This window comes from Lissotriton helveticus, chromosome 3_2 (genome assembly GCF_964261635.1).
Source record: "Lissotriton helveticus chromosome 3_2, aLisHel1.1, whole genome shotgun sequence".
Taxonomy (NCBI): Eukaryota; Metazoa; Chordata; class Amphibia; order Caudata; family Salamandridae; genus Lissotriton; species Lissotriton helveticus.
This window is the reverse complement of record NC_136062.1, coordinates 183,298,515-183,320,281: the sequence shown is the minus strand read 5'-3', so window position 1 is coordinate 183,320,281 and position 21,767 is coordinate 183,298,515. Positions and strand designations below refer to the sequence as shown.

Genomic DNA, 21,767 nt, shown 5'->3' with positions numbered 1-21,767 from the left:
ACAACTTTTACACAAAGACCAGAAAGCACTTCATGGTTACACCACCAGTGTAAAGACTTCTATAAATGCTCCAATACAACAGGGTTTTTTCATGAAATAGTGACATTCCATTGAGGAAGACATTCTTTACCATTTTAAACACTTGCATTTCGGTGCTCTACATCATACACATCCCTCAACACAAACCAAAGTTATCTGTTCAGAGTAAGCCTGTGAAATAACAGCAAGACCCTTTTCTTTAATGGCAAAACCACTTATCTTACCTTGTCCACTTTCATCTTCAGCAGCCGGCAGTCACTCTCAAGGTCCTCTGGTTCAGTTTTAATCCCCAAAGGAGTCAGCACTGCACCTGGGTCAATCGCAATGCTCCCAAGAGGCTCGGCAACAGCCACCATATCAGCCCCTTGACCACTGGCATCATACTGCCCCACCCTAATCCCCAGCGGCTGTAGGACACCAATCTCCTTCTCCACTGCAGTCACTGTGGCAGCCCCCTCACTCCGGTCCTTCTTACTCTTGGACGACCCACTCTTATCTTCCTTTTTCGAATTGCTCGTCCTACTTGCAGTTTTGGTGCCCTTTTCAGAGCCCTTGGGGGCAACTGTGGCAAGTCCACTGGAGTTGGCGCCTTCGACACAGCGTCCTTGGGACTCCTTTTTGGCACTTGCAACTTCATTAGCTGGAAACAAAACTGGAGGCTGGGAAGCTTTGCTGCCCTCCTTGCTGCTCTTGCTACGTTTTGATTTGGATTTGGATTCCTTGCCCTGTGGTCCTGGGACCGGCGTCACAAATTTGATATTGTCCGGTAAAGTGGCCACCGCATTTGGGGCAGGGAGACCCACCTCTTTGGAGCCCGACATCTCTAATTTTTGCTGATCCTTCTCCAAATCAGCGTCAAGGTCGATTATCAGATTGCCCACGCCAATGTCCCACTCATCTCCACTATCGTATGTCTCAACTGCGCTAGCGTCAGCCCCTTTCCCTCCGGAGGCTCCGCTGCTCAAGGACATCTTAGAGTCAACCTGCCGTGGCAAAGTTCAAGGACGCAACCTGCGTCCGCCCCCCATCCAGCTTTCAAAACCAAGGGAGGGGCTGCAACTATGACCTGCAGTCTCCAGACATCGGGGCATTCCAAGGTGGTGCCATCATTGCTGAAACAGAAAAGGGGATAATTAGCACAAATTACTTCAAGTGGAGAAATAAGTTTGGATTTTTGTTCAATTAGAGCCATGTTAGGATGTCAAAATGAAATCAACAGAGCCTGACCAGTCAGTCTTAATAGGACCATTTAGAGCGACACCAATTAATGCACCCAGTTTAACTAGAAGGAAGCAGAACCCACTGCATTAAAGCGTCAAAGACATAGTTTGACATCAAATGATCTTCAACTGAAGCAATTCTAATGCTCCTCATCACTAGCTCTCGTCTCAACTTACAGGACTACAGGCACCGTAGAAATGTAGTGGGTCCTGTTTTTAGGAAAGGGATAGCTAAACCATATTCCATTAGTGCATAAAGTATTCACGTTAGTTTTAAGTCGGTTTAAGTATCTCTAAAACAAAAGAATAAAATGCCTCAATTGGAGACGGCTAGACAACCTATAACTTTGCCCTGCATCAGGATTTAGAGAAACGAAGAATATGCTAGGTTTGTCTCCATAAACGTCACAGTCAGAAAATCAACCAGCTTACAATCAAGCAGAATGTGCATGGCACAGATGCGTGTATACAAAGAAATAAACGCCCACAATATCAAATATCTGAACATGCAGCATACAGTCGCACAACAGTAAAAAGCACTTCTCGATTACAGAACGTAGGAGCAATTTCATCAGTCGAAGGCTACCTTACAGAATGCAGACAGGAGTACCTATAGCATCAGCCAGGTACAATGTAGGCAAGTATAACTGCAACAGCAGTCATGAAGGAAACCTTACAGAACACCACCAAAGGCACCTAAAGGAGTGTCATAAAAGCAACTTCATATTAACGATGAGATCAACCAGGATCAGACTACGGTAACCTTACACACAGCAAGAGCACCAGTAGTAAAGTCACCTAAAAGCAACATATAGGGCAGGAAAAAAGGAAAAGCGCCATACGCCAAGAGAGAATATAAACAGTAATTTAGGGCACATCAATGAGAAACTAGGCAGGCGGCAATAATAGGTATAGCTAGCGGCAAGATATTTAGCGTTTAAAATCAGTCTTAGGTGTTTCAGCAGAAACCGACATGAGCAGCATTTCTTTAAGTAACCGAGAAAGCCATGGGGAAGATATCAAGTAAGGCGACCTGCAGACGTGTCAGCAAGACACCGGCATAACTGGTAGACACACAAGAGATCAATAGAGACCAACATACACAGCAAGCAAAAGCCTGCAGGACGGGGAGGAGAAAAGATGCTTGCAGACAGAAGGCAAGTGCATCTCGAGTGGGAAGGAAAGAGCACAGTTAGTGGTTTCTGCAAGAGGACTGCAGGCAGCATCAGTAATTAGCCAGAACAGACTTGGCCATTTGGCTTTCCTAAACGAGAAAAGCCCAAACGCATCTCTCCCGACCACACAAAAATGCAAGGTCCAGTGAAAAATTGAATTTCCCATTGTCTTGAGCTGCCATTAGGGCATGTATTATATTCGCTGCACTTTGATTGTCAAGGGCCATCAGACGCTTGCGCAAAGAGGAGAGAGAGATTTCAGAACACCAGGGTTACTCATTTTCTAAAAATCGTTCAACCACTGCCATTTTTTGACAGGAGGAAATATAAGAGTTGAGCTAGACAAATGTTTCCTAAAGATGCAGAGCATCATCTTTGTAGGTGGCAAATTCTCTTCCAGAAAATTGACAAATTTGTTTTTATACATCGCTTGATATCAGTTTTCCATTTCTAAGCACTGTAGTCCCAAATATTTCCAACCAGGCATCTTCAGTTAAAAAAAAAAAAAAACTTGTAGCAAGAAATTCATAAAGGTCTAATAAAATGAGTAGGAAAAATCTTAAAAAGCCCTAAAAAATACGGGGACTCCCCAGTTGTCTTACTCCGCACACCCAAGACCTCCATCCACATGGGCTAAGGAAAGAAATCCTTCTTGGCCTAGGCGCTACGCCGTGGTTTGAGCCACTCTTTGGATTTCTCTGGCCCAACTGGATTGTGTGACATCCAGCAACCAGGTGGTTTCGCATCTGGATTCAGAGTTAATTCATTGGGATAGTGAGGTCCCTATGTGACAAGTTAGATTTTGCAGGCTTGGAATAAAAATATCCACTTTGGTGTTCAAGTTAGCTCTTGCGCTTAGCCCAACACAGTCACCCCCAAAGTCTAAAGAACTCTCTCAAAAATCATGGGCAGCTGCTCCGGTTTTGCTAACACAAAAGATACCAAAGATACAGGAACATACGGTATAGTGAGCTCTTAAACTAATAGCTATAACAAAAAGTCTGCCAAGTTTCTGAAGGATGAAGCCTTCAGAATTTTGCCCAATAATACCAGCAATTCTAGATTAAGCCATTTTTAAAACCCAACTACAGACCTATAGTTTACAACATACTCCGAGTGTGCATATGTTGGCCCACTGCAAGCATCGGCTAATTTGTCTCTACCTCTTTCTGCTACTGGTAATTGGCAATCACAGCTTAAATTATACCAACAGATTATTAGCTGTCCGACCAAAGCTATTGGCGAATTTAGTTTTTTGTGTCCCTCCGCCAGAGTGCTTGAATTGTAGTGAATAAAGGACTACTTTATTTTGCCGCCCTCCATCTCCACTTACTGCCTCCCATTCTCTTGTATCTGAGGCTCAAGATAGCACATCAGAGCACTTCAACCCTTGCACTCAGCACTCATTGCTCCATGCCCAAAGACCACCCAACTATGCTAATGCTCGTTAGTCTTTGATGTCACTTGCCCTTAACAAGAGGCTCTCTGGACTCTTGCAGCACTGGACATTTTGAAACTCCAACTTAGTAGCCTCCAATGACTTATGCCCTTTACCACTAGCTAGCACAAGTCTAGTAGCTAAGATGACGTAATACTAGGACTGGGGTGGAATAAAATATTCCAACCAGGATCAGTACATATTAATAATGTATTTATACCAGCCCTTGCTAAACCTCTAGTTCATTTTGGGAAACTGATAATGAGGCGAGTACATTGTTGAACGGGCTCATTCAGTAGTGAGTATGCGAAAAGCACTTTCAGAATATGATAACTATTACTCTGTACCACAATACTGATGGATCTCCTCTAAGGTCTTGTATATCGAAAATGAAAACAGACATTTTGCGAGATATAACACTGTCCTTGTTTCCTCGGTTATGTATTTCACCAAAAGGAATTGCAAAACTTAAACAGCCTCCTGGCCTGGACGTTACTCTAAGGACATTTAGCCACACAAACAAAGTTGTTTCATATAAACTACCCAAGGCTAGGTAGGAAAACTGTTTTTGTTGTGATTCATGGGGACACTGAGCGACACTTGACACAGCCAGAACGGATGAGCAGGTACATTATTATTACTATGTTAGAATGTGTTTAGCTGGGGTAAGACAGCTGTGTCTTTGCAAAATGTTGAGTATCATTGAATGATTGTTATTGGTTATGGATTGTCACAGTTGCTATTGTGTCATACACCTTTTGCCTACCAGATGTGCTGTCCTCCTGTATGGCATCTCTAGACTCCTGGCCACTTATGGCACTACTCCGTGTAGGAGACATCTAAAGGGGTATGTATATATCCCTGGTGGTGAAAGCAAATTATAAAATACTGACGCGGAATGGCCAAAGCTTAATTGGTTTCAAAAAACGAATACGGATATGATGATCAGTACAGCTTCATACCAGATCACAACAATTATTAACCTCTACAGACAAGCTTCCCATCAGGCTTTAGGCAACTTTTAAGATATTACTGGTTTCCAAGCTGATGTCAATGTTTGTTAACACACAGGACCAACCAAAGAAGCTAGAATAGTGACCGCAGCTAAGCCACATCGGGAACCTTTAGTACTTCTTCTCATATCAATCACTTTCAATGCTCAACTTAGAATATATAATATTAGGTAAACTACTTGCAAATAGGGCTGCACCACTGCTCCCAAACCTGCTTCCTTATGACCAGCCTGGTATTGTTTCACTGAGGTGTTTGGCAACAAATGACAGAGGTCTTTCCCATGTTATGTGAGGGTGTTCAATCAGACCTCAAGTAGCGGTGTCCAGAGAGAATGTGTCTGACACTCTTCAATGGGAAAATGTATTTACAGTATTAGAATAGATTAGGCTTTAGTTGGTTAATGGCGCAATGGATACGTCTAATGTGAGCCAATGGCCAAAGCGAGAATTGGGAAAATAGTCTGTAAATTATGGTCCATTTATCAAGGAACAAAATAGGGATACCTCCTATCTCCCCCCTTGTTTGCTCTGGGCTCATAGGAGCAAACTTTCAACAGGGGGTGCACAATGGGGCATCAAAGTAGAGAACTACATGCAAACATATTGCTCCAAATATTGATATTTCTGGGAGAGCAGAAAGGAGTCTGAATTTGTCAAGAGTAGCCAGTGACTTATTTAGAGACCTGTTAAGCTCAAGGATGAACAATGCTGAATACAGTTTTTATTCACTCACACCAGTGCAAGACTGTTTTGTCAATAACCTACATAACTTGTCCCTGTGTGAGTTATTTTCCACTACCTGGGCATGCATGTATTCCACAAAGAAGCAGATCTTACCTGTGGAAACCTGACCAAGGCTTTGAAGAGAACCATGAACTCTTCCCCTTTCTGAAAGCAGCTGCCCCTCTCACTTCGCCAAGTGGCTTTAGTTAGCATGATAGGCCTACCAAGACTTAAGTTTTTCACTTCTTTTTTACTATTACTAGTATACTCACAGGTATAATATGGGAAGAGTACCAGACCTAGAACATCAACACATAAATTGCAACTGCTACCACTGGAGTATAGATCTGGGGGGCCCCAAAAATAGGAGGTGAACTCTCCAATTGCGGCAGGACACACACTTGACCCAGTCTTCACCAGAGGAAACAGCATCTCCTACATCCACACCACAGAACTCTTCTGGACAGATCACCACTGCAACCACTTCTTAAAACCAAAAATACTGTACACAAGCAACCTCCATCGCTGGATCACAAACTGCGCAGAGTCACTCGCCGCTTCCAGAAAGCCACTGGAAGACAACAAAGCATGCTGCTTCACCCCTGCACTCCAAGAATCCAGACGCTCCTGCAGATGACTCGAAAAGATATGGAGGAACAACAAAATCCCGGAAACATGTGCCGCATACAAAGCAGCCACCACCGCACACCACCAACTTATCAAATCCACAAGGAAGAAATCCCTCTAAGACCGAATCCTCACCAACGTACAAAACACCGAAGAGCTCTTCTTCATCATCTAGAAATGTGTCAAACCATGCAGTGAAACAGACTTCTCACCATCCCAAGACCTCTGCAACACTCAACAGCTTCTTCCATAAAAAGATTAAGATGATCTACGACAACTTTGACAACTAAGACCACCTCACCACTCCAGCTCCTACATAATGTGACTCCACCCGATACACCCTGCTCAAATGGACACAACCAGAAAGAAAAGACCTTGAAACCTTTGAAAAGCATCCACTACGGAGCACCCTCGGAACCCTGGCCACACCACATCTTCCACAGAGCTGCCTCTGCCATCGCCCCCAAAGTACATTGATCAACATCTCCTTCGATACCGACACATTCCCAGACGACAGGAAACATGCCAAACTCAACCCCCTCTTGAAGAAACCCTCCGCGGACCTGACATACCTCAAGAACTTCAAGGCCATGTCCCAGCTTCCATTCGCAGCCCAGGTCATCGAAAATGCAGTCAATGACCAGCTTGCAAACTTCATTGAAGCCAACATCCTGGACATCTCCCAAACTGGATTCCGACGCAACATCTTCCACAGAGCTGCCTCTGCCATCACCCCCAAAGTATATTGATCGACATCTCCTTCGATACCGACACATTCCCAGATGACTGGAAACATGCCAAACTCAACCCCCTCTTGAAGAAACCCTCCGCGGACCTGACATACCTCAAGAACTTCAAGGCCATGTCCCTGCTTCCATTCGCAGCCAAGGTCATCGAAAATGCAGTCAACGACAAGCTTGCAAACTTCATTGAAGCCAAAATCCTGGAAATCTCCCAAACTGGATTCAGACGCAACTACAGCACCGCGACCGCCCTACTCGCTGCCACGGATGACATCTGCTCCCTCCTCGACCAGGGCGGAACGACAGCCCTCATCCTCCTGGACCTCTCGGCTGTTTTCAACACAGTCTACCACCGCACCCTAGCCACCAGACTCCACGACATCAGCAAGGCCCTCGACTGGATACACTCTTTCCTCACAAGCTGAACTGAGCGGGTCAGACTCCCTCTCTACCTCTCGGAACCAACAGAGACCAACTGTGGAGTGCCCCAGGGCTCCTCCCTAAGCCCCACCCTCTTCATCGTCCATATGGCTTCTCTCGCAACCATTGTCAGAAACCAAGGGCTCAACAGTCATACGCTGACGACACCCGATTGATTTATTTATTAGAAGAGTTTTATATAGAGCTGGTTAGACCCGGAGGTATCAGAGCGCTTTACATGAGGATCAGAGAGTTACAAGTTACAATAAATTAAACATTAGTTACACAGTGTTACACAGTAAAAAAGAGCTATGCGAGAATAGCAAACAAAGACACATAATAGAACAAAGTTATACAGTAGTATGAAATTACTAAAGCATGGCGTAACAGAAACAAAATATCCTAAGGGGCAAAGAAGGTAAGGGGGAAAAGTAAAAAAGGAGTAAGGAAGGCAGATCAGGACAGAAAAGTGAAAGATAAACAAACAGGCATTGGGACCAGCAATCTCAACAAACCAGGAATCCGAGACAGTAATAAGTGAGAGGAGTGAAAGAGACCTGGGGGGTGGGAGGGGCGTTAGAGGTATAGGTCAGTCAGACGAAAACGTGGAGCAGTCCAGCGGAAAAGAGAAACGTTCGAAGGTCGCCCAGATGGAGTCCAGCGGGAAAGAGGAAAGGACAAAGGTTGCTAAGATGGCGAATCCAGGTCATGTGTTAAAAAGTAATCGACAATCATGAACATCATCGGCGCCATCTTTCCTAACAAGAAGCCACTGTCCGCACGTAAACGGCATCCATTTTAGGTGCCGAGGCCATCTCGCGCTTTGCGAGTCACCTATGATTCACCCTGACCCTGCAACCATCCCCGGTGCCCTGATTCAGCATGACCAAATGCACTAAAGTCATAAAACCTTGTCAGCCTGACAAAGCCCCGGAGCCACTTCCCACCCTAAAACACATTTGTCCTTTCATCCCCTGCACGTGAGCAAGGCCTCCTGATAACCCCCGACTGCACCTGGCTACTTGATCCAGTCCCAGGCTGGAAACCAAGCCTTGTGGACGTACTTTATTGCCCCCACACAGCAAGACTTGTTGCACGAACAGAAATGCTTGATCTTATCACTTGCATAACCTTTAGATCTGACCGATTCCACACACTTATGTCCTGTCGGAATGTCCAGCTGCAAGATGACAATCATCGGTTAGATTTGGGAGGGGAAACGACAGCTGGTGGGTCTGTGTGGGAACCGGCTGGAGGCAGGAATTCCTAGGATGTTTGACCACCAATAAAGTCACTGTAAAATGTATAAAAAGGAGGGCAGCAGAGAAATTGTTAGAGCATCTCCCAAAGACATCACGTGTGTCTGCGACGACATGTCCTCCTCTGGAGTAATAAACCTGTTCTTGCTTTCCAGTTAAACACAAACAATTGAAGAAGGGTCTGAGGGAAATTTAAAGACCTGCCCAGTTCGTATCCCCCTAACTGTAATCCTAACAACAAAAGAACCGGGGGTCTATAACGGAGCTTCAAGTACTCCGAGCTGCTGCAAAACTCCTACATAAGTGAGTTAGGCGCTAATAGAGCTACATAAGTCTCTATATCAGAATGTGTGCCAGGACAAACCTGTCGAAGGACCTACTGAGATTGTTGGTAAGACCCGTACAGAGATGTGTTGGATTCCCATCAAATAGGTATGTAGATCAAGTGTTCTCATTTGGTCATCCAAAAATGGGGTGGTATGTCTCTTGATCAATGAGACCCATCCATCGCCCTTACTCAATTGGGTCGCACCATCAATCGCTAAGGTACCCATGAACAAATGATAAAGATGGGATCGAGTGCAGTGCAAAAATCAAAAGATGTGAGAGTTAAAAACAAGGGGTAAAAGGATCAATAGGCGAAAAACTCTAATGTAATTTGTCCTTCCACCAAGCTCGGGTCCTGCGATGAGACAACGCCGGACAGAGCGGGGCCTCCTTTTTCCTGAGCTGGGTTCCAGGAGAGGTGAGGTACACTCCCTGTACTATTCAGATGTAAGAGACACCGTTTGGTACAGAGAAACACGATTTTGGACTATTTATGTATATCCTTTACAGATTGTCGTTACGTTCACTTTATGTATGCAGTAGCTAATGCTTAGAACTCTGGCCCTGAAGAAAGCCATGGGATCTTGTCCCTACCGGCTGAAACATGTTGGCCTTGTAAATGCAGTTATATGTTTAGACTGCTTCCTCTGCATTGTTCTTGTTTGTTTGAGGGAAAGGACAAATTACATTAGAGTTTTTCGCCTATTGATCCTTTTACCCCTTGTTTTTAACTCACACATCTTTTGATTTTTGCACTGCACTCGATCCCATCTTTATCATTTGTTCATGGGTACCTTAGCGATTGATGGTGCGACCCAATTGAGTAAGGGCGATGGATGGGTCTCATTGATCAAGAGACATACCACCCCATTTTTGGATGACCAAATGAGAACACTTGATCTACATACCTATTTGATGGGAATCCAACACATCTCTGTACGGGTCTTACCAACAATCTCAGTAGGTCCTTCGACAGGTTTGTCCTGGCACACATTCTGATATAGAGACTTATGTAGCTCTATTAGCGCCTAACTCACTTATGTAGGAGTTTTGCAGCACCTCGGAGTACTTGAAGCTCCGTTATAGACCTTGCTTTCCAGTTCCCAGCGCCTGTCTCTTTATTTTGGTAAATATCGATATTGGGGATTAGATGCGCCTTGCGCCAATCAGCCTTGGTATTCGTTAAAGATTGGCTGTTTTCCCACACATGGGCACCAACATAAATAATCCCACAATGGCGGGATACACATAAATCCAAGTCCAAAACCAAGAGAGCTGATTCCACAGAGTGGAGCTGGAAGGAGGATGCAGTCAGAGTATCAAAGGAGGGAGGAGAGCTGGAGATTACCGAAACACAAGCAGGCCGTCCGCATGCACAGGTTCTGGGCTGCGGGGGCAGCAATGTTGTCGATTCGTATGCCGCAGGTCAGTGTTAGTCTTTTCGGGCGCCAAGGCAGTAATCCCAGAGAAAGTGAAGGCAGCAGTGGGGACCTGTAGGCCGCGCCTCCCAGGCTCAGAAGGTAACAACAAGCTCAAGGGCACCATACCGCAGTGCCGTGATTCTCACCGCCTATGCACCCCTGCATTTGGAAAAAAATAAGACTCACGCCTCCCAGTCGGGAGGTGAAGCTGGAGGGCTGGCAGTAGGGCAAGTAGCAGCAGTCGAACCCCGGAGACAGGGGGACGGTCAGGAGGGGTTAACTCAGCCCAGCTCCTCGACGGCCATCGGGAGAACTCCATTAGGCATCAACATCACTGAGATTGGCTCAGTCAACCAAGGTCAAAGATTCGTGGGAAGGCAGGGGAGGAAGACAAGCAGCGGAGAGACGAGGAGAACTGTGCCCGATTTCCAACTGGGTAGGTGATGGCCGAGGCAGAAAACTGGGCCAATCTACTTTATAGCTGTCGATGCAGCTCCACTGGGCATCGGCCATGTTGCTTGGGCTACCGCAGTCAGAAGAACAATCCTGTATTCAACCGAAGATCACAAGCCCAAAATACGGGAGATTGGAGAGACATGGACCGCAGATTAAGCACGAACCAGTTGAGTAAAAGGGTCCAGGAGGGGAGGTGGAAATTAGGTGATGTGAAATATTGGTTTTAGGACATGGATTATAGAGCGAACTAAAAGCACATTGATTTCATATAATAGGCCTGCAAATGTTGTTCAACTCAAATACAGCTCCCCTTCACAAGAAAAGCTTATTTGCTCCTAAATTTGTTTTAGTCCGCAATGATTTTTGCTCATTTATGCAACTCTTTGTGGACACGCTGGAAAATGACCATTGTCCCCTAATTTGTTTATCTATTTATGACATGTAGCTGATAGACCACAGAATTAGAAGGTCTTTCCACTGATGCTCAATTCTTATCTGGTGAGATGCAACTTTTAAACTGACCTCAAACTGATGAGAGGTATGTGCACTGATAATCAGTTTAGTATGAAGTCACGTAAACTCTGCTTTGAGTTGTGTATAACATGCAGAGTAAACGTTGATCCTTGTTCATTCTACTCTCGCAGGAGTGCGAGTTGTATGTTGTTCCCGCTTGCGTAATAAATGGCATAAAAGTCTGCCTCCAACTGCTCGCACTTTAATTTGTTACTAAAATAATAAACGTTTGCTTTCCTCAGAGATTGTAGCCAAAAAGGAAATCCCTAAACCGGGAGCTCTTGGCCGGAGCTCCTCATCTGTTGGCCATCTTAATCTGATCCTCTCCCTCACCAACGAGCCCAACATCACCAAACAACTTCCAAGAAGGGATAAACCGATATCAAAACCGATGTCAAAAGAAATCCTAATTTTCTCTCTGGAAATGGCAGCAGTTTCAATCAAAACCATATGGACACCATATTGACTTGACACAGTCCAAGTTTTTACCAGTTCCTGTTGCAAATGTGAGCAAATACTACAGTTATCAAGAATCTCAAAAAAATTGAAATTCCAAATGTGCACATTGCATTTTGGGACCTCTCCTGTCATGGGTAGTAACAGGCCAGCAAATGCTAAGTGGGATACCATTTTAATCGGAAATGTGGAGATACAAAATTGAAGATCATTTATTATTTATTGAATCTCTCTCCATTTTTGTTTTCCAAATGTAAGCCAGTACAAGACCGAACACATTTTGCAAAACACTCTCCGAATCATGAAATTACAAGATACCACAAATTCAGAATGGTCTGAATAACCACTATTCCTCAACTCAGATTCTTGGGCACATGTCAAAGATACATACATAGCTTTCCTGCATACCATTCTTTAATTCATAAGATTTTACTTTATGAATGTATGCATTGGCGGCGCACAACAAAAAATGATAAGCTGCAGCTCAGCCTTTGTGCATTGTGTTTTTAGGCAGCCTGCAAAATACTATATATCTCTACCAAAGAAGAGTTTGACAGAAGTAACTGTACTACTTTTGTAGATCAATCATCGGGGCAAAAAATGACAGATTATGCATTGTACCCATTTCTTTTTTTATTGCTCAAATTAGTTTTCAGCGTATAGTTACTTTGCAAAAAGCATGAGCACTCTACATAAATGACCACTTGTCAAATTCAGAACTTAGTCTACATTTCAGAAATACACAGCTTCCTGAATTCACCCTCTTTTTGTAACTCATTTACTCCCGCAAACTTCAAGTAGGTGCACACAATAAATACAGGAAATACTATCACTCTTTGTTTTAACACAATTCTGCTTGCTCCTGAAAGCTGGGTGATCCTATAAACAGCAAACATTTTGTTTTCAAGGGGGAAAAACATACTTTCTTGCACAGAACATGCCCATTTTTCCAGGATTTGACTAACCTTCGAATCTCCAACATGTGAGGGGAGATTATGAAAAATTGGCCTGGATAGCATTTGTGGAAAAAAGTTATTCAGACTTAAATCTGAATTGCTTCAACTATCAAAAAAGCCTCGTACTTGAAGGAAAAAACAGAGCACTTAAGGCAGTACATTGCCTGCTACCACAGATGAAACAATCAACCGTTGCTAACAATTCTCAAACGGATGGAAAGGAAGAAAAGTAGGACAACACAGTCCATGATATCAAGATCAGTGGTTCTTAACCTGTAGGTCGTGACTCCTGGTGGTTCATGATGCCCTCTAAGGGGGTCTGCGACTACTTAGGAAATCAATTAACAGATTAACGGAGTATATATTAATCAAAAATAAAAATGTAAAATTAAACTTTTTAAAACATTCTGTAACTGTGAAGGAATTTAAATAGTTAAAAATTAAGGTATGATCATCTGATTAATTTTTGGGTGTGCAGTGCAAATATATCACAGACTAGTATGAATGATGAGTGGGCTCAATTTAATTTAGAAATACGCCAAACCTTTCCTTAAAATTAAAAGTTTGATTTTTTTTATATTTGTTTGTGAATTTAATACAATTTCAGCCTTTGTGTATTTGCTTAGGCAAATGCTTGTTTTTGGTTTTTGTGTATTGTTTTGCGGCTCAAATCAACAAAAATGGTTAGCCAGGGCCCCACCTTCCAATAATGACTCAATGGGCTTGTCTGATTTCAATATTGATTGAGTGGGAGTGCCCAGGTTCCAGTCATAATTAAGTGGGGGTCCACAGGTATCAAAAGGATAAGGACCACTGATCTAGCTCGTTAAAAGAAATCCTAGGATAGTAGTTAATCTTGTTCTGGTGAGAAACCTAGGCCTCACTAAGAATAATTTATGTATTTTTTAAGTGTTTAAAAGGGGCTACTGGTGGGCTGTTGAGCCCTCAAAAATAAGTACATTGGATTACCAGAACTATTTCAGAACACAGGTTTAGCTGAGAAATGGCAACTGTCTGCAGGTGTAATAACGTGAATGACTTGACCTGGACTAGGGAAGTTAAACGGCTGATAACGAGGAATCAGAAAATCACATGAATAGACTCCAGTGATGGTAATGGCGCATGCTCGGCCATCTAGCTGGCTATCCGGCACCACCTATACAGCCTAGGCAGACTCCCATGCTTGTAGTTATTATGCTAATTTATGGCGAGTTCTTTATCTGAAAGTAGGCTTCACTGAAAGACAGGGTACTACTGCTTTTGTGATGCTCTCCTTGTACAGAAATGTAGGTATATTTTGTATCAAATGTGTTTTAGGCAGTTAATACACTTAGCAACTGACAAGATAAATCTGTGTGCTATCCACATCTGAGTAATGGAGCACTCTTCGATTTAACAATCTCAGTGGCACTGTGCAGCAAAAAACAAAGAAAAACAAAAAAATTGGAAAAATTGTCACTAGGAACATGCCTCCTTTCTGACAAACACAGCAGACAAAGATACGACAAGGAATGATGGAACGGGGCGTTTTAAGACACCACAAGCAGCAAACCAGCATTAGTAAAGTCAATAGGTCTCAACTTTGTGGCCAATCGGATTTTCCAGGGCCTTTTAGTCGTATGCTACAGCGTCAGGCTTCCCCCCCAGACATGGAAAGCCATCGAAAAGAAGCCAATAATAAGCAGTAGGCTGGCTATACATTCTCCGTAAACCCAGCAAGTCTCTTGCACCCAGACAGCTTGACCTATAAAGTGATAGTGTTTAAAGCATTAACATTCATTAGTACTAAATTCATTCTTTAAATTCATATTAGGACTACACTTGAATGTGTGCGCTAAACAAAAATGGAGTTACCAACTTAAACTCCGTATGAGTTAAACCAGATTAAGGCCTGCCAGAAGTTCACACTTGTGTAAAAACAACACCCTCCTCTCAATTTACAATGTCTGTGTTCTCAGCGTACTCCACCAAAGCAGTGCAGTGGGAGCAACTCATTTTCTGTCTTCCCTTATTACATTATATGTGCACTTAAAAGTTTACGGTTTATGCAGTAGAAAATGAGACTATTAAGGGAGCTTGGGAGGAATATCCCTGGGCAGGCGAGTTTATTAATCGTGAAGAACAGATAAGAACATTTTAACCTACCAAACCATGCAGGACACCTCACAAGACAGATCCAACACTTTTATCAGAAGACAGATGGATGGATAGTACATTAGGAGGAAAGATAGCTTCGATTTATAAGAAACCTTACACACATGCGAGTGGGCATAAACATCATCTCCAGCATTACAACATTCATCAAGACAGGCTTTTTTAGAGAGGAGTTATTTCTCGTGTTGCACCAACAGAATCTCACCACGTGGGCAGCATTGCAATCCCTCGTGTTCCAGAGATGCAGCAGTTAATTACATAGGCACTACAGGCTCATGCCTTATTGAACTGCTCTCGATCAGGTTCTGCAGGCCTTCCTACCTGCTCAAGATCAGGCTTTATACAGCATTCTGCAACTCCTGCACGTATTACTCAGAAATGGCAGGCAACACAAAGCTCCTCGTGTTCAGCACAAGCCAGATCCCTGCCGCAATACTACAAACCACCTTCGCTAGGATCTCTATCTGGAACGGGTGTGGACGCGAAAGTGTCGACAACTACATGGAATCTGCAGAAAATGAGGTTAACTGTAATGGCCGAGTGTTGCAATTAGATTCAGCACTTACATCTGAAGTCTTGGCAGAGTGCTGGTGGAGGTCCAGCGCCTGAAAAGAAAAGGCCCTTCATGCAGCTGTGCAAGTCTGCACAAAGCGGAGATCGGAGGCTTGAGTTCTCTCACAAGTCCAAGTGTCGCCTCCATCAGCCGCGCCTAGACAGCAGCTCCCCTGGGCCGCTCAGAGAGCCGGAGGTCTGTACCCTCACTGCTCTCCCTGCACTGTGTGCATCTGGCAGCGCTCCTGAATCAATGCAGGCCCTTACAGGTCACCGCTTCAGCGAGACATTACTCACAACCTCCGCTTCCCTGTCTTCCCGCTTTGAATTATTGAAACCTCAGGGGGCTGCGGTGGAAAAAAAAAATTCTACCAGCACTAATTTTTTCCTTCTCCGCACTATCTTCCCTCTACACACAGGCAGCGTTAAGTCTGCGGGTTCTTTCGACCAATTCCTACCAAAAGAGAATGTTAACACTAGAAATCCGCCTGCAATCCTACTGCATGCAGTCCAGTGCAGACCCTCTCCACTGACTCTAGGCGCAGGGCTACCATAAATCTGTCAAACATCAGTGTTGTGGTTGGGCAGTACTACTCCAAGGCGGGGCCACGACTACAAGTACGAAGGGTCCCTCCTGGTCTTCAATAAGGCAATAATAAGAGACTTACATTGAAGCAGGTACCTATCAGGCCTTATATTTGTGTCCTTACCTTTACAGGCAGTAAGTAACACTGATCGATTTCTGAACAATTCTTTAAAAACATTAAGGTAGTCAATGTCAGTGATGTACTTCATGTTAACATTTCACATGTTTTAGTATATTGAGCATTTCCTAACAGTGCTTGCTTTTACCAGGATGTTGTGTTTCTGTAATTTTTTTCGTGGAGCATATTACTCGCAAACATCTGAAAAGCATCTGAGAACTGGGGAGGCAGCAGGGCCCGACAACATTTCTGCAGAAGCACTGACTGCAGACACTGATCAGTAGACATGCTCTACCTCATGTTTGGAAGGATCTGGTAGGAGGAAAAGGTGCCATGAGACTGAAAGGAGGGATATCTCATCAAGATCCCACAGGATAGTGACCTGAGTAACGGCAAACTACAGAACTATGAACCCCAAGCAAAGTGTTCAATAGAGCCATCTTCAATCTCTAAGAGCGCGACCACGAGTGTTAACACCACGTGCTCGGGTAGCCCAATGATTAGGAGGTATTAAAATACGCGGAAGTCGAGGACTCAGTATCCCCGGGACACCGTGCAGGAAAGATAGGTTTCTGGTGGGCTCATGCCGACTGACAAGTAAGTGATTAGGAACAACGGATCCCCATCTTTTCCCTTGCATAACCGGATGTTTTTCATCTACGCATTCCCGGTATCGATAATAATCGAATTGGGCGTGTGCTTTATTTTCCTACAGAATGTTCGTAGGCCGCCCTCCCATGATGTCCATGAGGCAACTTCAGTACCTTATTTAAGTAAGTCTTTGATCTGTGTGTGTGTATTATGGACACGATGGATGTGTGCGTTTTTTGGCATCACTATTAACCACGACCCTGGACTACCTGATCTTTCGTCATTTTTTTTTTTTTTAAATAACGTGAGTCCACGAAAAAGGAGTGACCACGTTTTCATGGTGACCTAATTTAAATCACGAGCGCCCTCACAAACAGTAGAGGTACGCCTGTGACCTATTGTTAACAGTAATGTAAAACGAAAATTAACAATGTAACCCGGTCACCGATCTTGACCTGTGTTCAAGAGCTGCAATGTTGGCCTCTACTAATGCATGCTAAATATGGCGCATTATCTGACCAGAACATTACTGTCATTGTGTTGTGTGTTTTCTGTTTCAGGTCCTTACACAGAACGCTGTAAATAGAGTGACACAACCGTGAGTACGCGGTAATTGTATTGAAGGGTCTGGGAAGGGTGCACCTTAGCGTGTGCAGACCTCTTGTCCCTAAAATCTTGAGAAAATCTGAAGAAAACCTATAATTACATGAGGTTGAAACATGTCGACCACTTTTTAAATCACTTTTAGATACCACATGGCCAATAGCACCATGAGAAGTATCCCACTAGTTTTTTAATTTGGTTACACTGGCTCCAGAATAAATTTGTTTGAAGGAGTATTTGATGTATACCCTTTAAAACCTCACCATTTCATTTATTATTTTCTCACCCCTCACTACACACAAAATAACCAGCTCCGCTGCAATTGCAGGCATCGTAGCATACCTAAGTGGCACTCGGCTACTTGGGTGGGCCCCGATGATGAAGCATGTCACCGACCAGGTCGGCGAGTGAGGGGTTTCCTAGAAAAAGAAAAAACTTATTTTCTTTTTCTCTCTTTCATTCTTCTCTGTTTTAAGACCACTAGCATTTTATGTCCTGGTGACTACTCCTGTCATTGGTTTTGGAAGTTAACCTAGGGGTTTAAGGAGTAGGTACCTAAAAAATACCCTTACTCTCTCTTTGGTATAAACAGGTCAGATTGCAACACTGAGCATCATCATTGAGCAGTCAATGGAATGGAACTCCCTCCCCTCCATGCCAACTTGATCTACTATGGAAAGGCATTCACAGCATGGACAGAGACACTTTAGAAACTCCTTCGCCACTATGGTGTGCCAGATAAACTTGTAACAATTATGAGGAACTCTTAAGAGGGAATAAACTGAAAGATAGTCCATGGAGGGAAAAGTCAAGGAAGCCTTCCAAATGAGGACCAGAGTAAGCCAGGACTGGTTGCTCTTGCCTTTTCTCATACTGCTGGTCGGAGACTGGATCATGAAGCAAGAAGAAGAAATGGGATTCAGTGGATGCAGCTAGATGGCCTGGATGGCCTATGGCAGAGGACCTGGCCCTACTCTCTCATGGACATCTGCAGATGCAAGACGAGACCGACAAGGTGGCAGCCACATCAGCACAACTTGGCCTCAGCATTCACAGGGGAAAAATCATGATCCTGAAGGCTAACATAGCCAGCACAACTACAGTCACTCTTGCAGGCGTTGCACTGGAAGAGGTTAGCCTTTATCTACCTGGGCAGTGTCAGACAAGCAGGGCACTACAGACGGCGAAGTCAAGGCAAGAATCTGCAATGCATGGGCTGATTTCATTCAGCTAAAGAAGCTCTGGAGCTCCAAGGACCTAACTCTACAAACCAAGATCAGGCATTTCAACAGCAACGTAAAATCAGTCTTTTGTATGGAGATGATACTTGGAGGACAACAGTGACCACCACCACTAAAGTACAGACCTTCAGCAACACCTGCATGAGGAAAATCCTCCAAATCTGCTGGTCAAACACCATCAGCAACAACAACGACCTATGGCAGCAGACTTTCCAACTCCCTGCTCGTGAGGCTTCAAGGCTGACTGCAAGGAGATGGGTCTGATTGAGTATTCTCCAGCCCAGGACAGAGGGGGCTGGAGAGTACTCATTGAGGGCTTATACCCCAGGAGGGGTAGTAGGTGCAAGTATATTACTTTACTGGCTTTGAGGTGTTCATAGCGGGCTGCGATCAAGAGCTCTGCAGTGGAAGTTGAAGGCAGGGACTGTGTCGCACAATGGGTCAAGAAGGTGTTCGCAATACATAGACAACCAATCTTTGGCCTCTCTGCAGAGCACACAGAGCAACTATTACATGGGACAGGTGCAATCTGCAATCTCAAGTCCATGCAATGTGTATGAGGAGGCACACAAGTGAAAAAAACATTCAGTGCTTAAAGGTGAGTGTGTGCAGGGAAGGAAATGCAAGGAAGTACATGTAGGAGAGAGAGAGAAGCGAGTGCTGAAAAGGAAAGATAAATAAAGGAGAGAAGCAGATGGAGTATTTCAGAATGTAGTGGGGAGGATATGGTGAGTAGAAGACTGCAGAGGAAAGTGGTGGGAAGGGAAGCGATTGAGAGGCTCTGAGGACCACCATAATAGAACAAATTCTGAACTTTATTTCTTATGTATGCTTCAATAAAGGATTGTAGAGGGGTCACTTTCACCACTCTGAAGCGGAGGATCAAACGTTTTAAATATACTGCGACCTCTGACAAATAAAAAGTAAAGAAACAGTTGAAGCATGGTGGTACGGATGAACTGAAGTTGTATGGTATTAGTGACCTGAAGATCCCATCCTAAAAGCGGTGTCTAAAGAAGGGACAGTGCTGCTAAAGTTTGTATAATTCACTTTCAGTTTTTTACTGACATGTCACCTCTTGGGACTCCAAGTGCGTCCGTTAGTGGATCGCTGGCTTTCCCTGATAGAGCATGGAGGCAGATGGAGCGCTGACAAATAAACCTGCTACATTTACCTCAGATGCTATGCTATTATTAAACAGAATTTTTACAGGTTTAGCATAAATGGAAGACTGATACCATAATACACTGAAAATGATTATTTGATAAATAGAATGGCGATCCTGAACTTCATTTCTTATGTGTTTTCAGAAAGGTTTCCAGTGGTGTCATTTTGCTCACATGCTACCAGAGTATGAGCGGGATTAAATAAACTGCAGCCGTGGATCTCCAAAGCTTGCAAAATAAAACATAAATGTAACGTGTGGTGATTCAGATATATTTTCACTATATATAGTTGGGTTCAGATTGTACACACATAAAACCATAGAAATTAAGTAGTTCTAGGTATATCAAGTAACAATAATTCAAGCCCTAAGGAAAGTATAACTCTCGGCCCGGCATGCACAGTTTTTTCATCAATAATTTTACAGCAAATGTTAAAAGAAGTATTATTAATGAGGTCATAGAAATGTCATGAGTGATGTTATATTGGGGGTAATTAGCAGTACATAATAATAATAAACAGTTTATAAAGCGCCTGGTAACACCTTCCCGGTGTGTCCCCGCGCTAGTAAGGAAGAGCTAGACACTTTAGCATAGACAGCCCGCCCCGACGTGCCCCCATAGCCTATACAGATGCGTTTTCAATAATGCTCTAAACTTGACTTCCGCGCTCTCTAGTCTCATCTCCAGAGGAAGCTTATTCCAGCTGCAGGCAGCCATTACACTAAAGGAGCGTCCTCCCATTCTTGATTTATTAGCCCGCGGGACCACCGGCCCGATCCTCCCGAGCGAAGAGCCCTCGAGGGTTCATATCTGCACACTAGGTTATCCAAGTAGGAAGGGGCCCTCTTCCATACAATACGATGGCACATCAGGAGGCATTTATATTGGACTCTTTTCTTAACCGGCAGCCAGTGCAGGGTGTCCAGAGCCTGACTGGAGGCCGCTCTCCTAGGTCGTCTCAGAACCAGACGTGCGGCCGAATTTTGTAGGACTTGTAATCGCCCCAAACTTTTCTCGGTGGTCCCCAGGAATAACACATTCCCATAGTCCATGGCAAGGACGTGAGTTATAGTAACCTTAGGGCACGAGTTATAGTTACATGAGAACTAGAATTGCTGTATTTCTATCGTTTTATGTATATAAAATCTAAACCCAACTATAACATCCCTTTAACCTTTTGTTTTTCAGTGAATTTCTAGGGTTTTAATAAAGTAATATTTAATTACCATAAATTAATCCAATCTGCGGTCATTCCCACACACGCATCCAAATCTATGCCGTGCACGTATTTGACAGTGTGCAGTGGGGAGTTGGCCACAGGGACTGGCTGCAGCATGCAGTTAACCTCCTAAAGGGAGACAAACCACGGGCCGCCCTCCCTGGGGTGCTTTTGGCCATTGGGACCCCAACCCCAGGTTTATTTTGTGGGGAATAGGGCATGAGGCCCCGTTCGCCACTTTTGGCGCCGGGAAACCATTTCCTCAGTTCCCGGCTACATATTTCAGGGAGAGGTGGGCACACAGCCCTCCGCCCCAGGCTGAGTTGGGACCCGGGGCTCCATCCGCTAGTGCATTTTTAAAAATGTTTGGGGGGGGGGGGGGGGGGGGGGGGGGGGGGGGGACCTGCCAGTTATTTGCCCTGGGACCGCATCCCCCGGGGTCCACCACTAAATTTATGTGGGGGGGCGATGCAGCCTCCATGCTCCTGGACACTTGACCACAGGGACGCTGCCAAGCACCTTTTAAAATGGTGAGCGGGCACGCAGCCCTCCTCCCTTGGCTAATTTTTGGCAAAGTGTGGGTGCCCTGGTGCCCACCTAGGGCATCCACCAAAATAGGGGTTGGGGCCGCGGGGGAGTCCTGCGCCCCAGCTGGCTCCCTTCTTCAGCGGGAGCCAGCACTGCTCCAATCTACAAGGAGCAGCTGGAAATACTGCTCCCTGCGAGCAGGAGAAATATTCGGATCCATTTA

General features: G+C 44.4%; 1 protein-coding gene across 11 annotated transcripts in view; it reads right to left on the bottom strand.

Annotated features, from left to right (window-relative positions):
* Positions 1–21,767, bottom strand: part of ZNF609 (zinc finger protein 609) — a 932,673-nt gene that overhangs the window by 686,744 nt on the left and 224,162 nt on the right. For all 11 annotated transcript variants that reach the window (XM_078685001.1, XM_078685012.1, XM_078685009.1 and 8 more), the window contains one exon: positions 264–1,151. In XM_078685001.1, coding sequence (XP_078541127.1) covers positions 264–1,010 — 747 coding nt within the window. In that variant the 5' untranslated portion in view covers positions 1,011–1,151. The remainder of the gene's footprint in view (positions 1–263; positions 1,152–21,767) is intronic.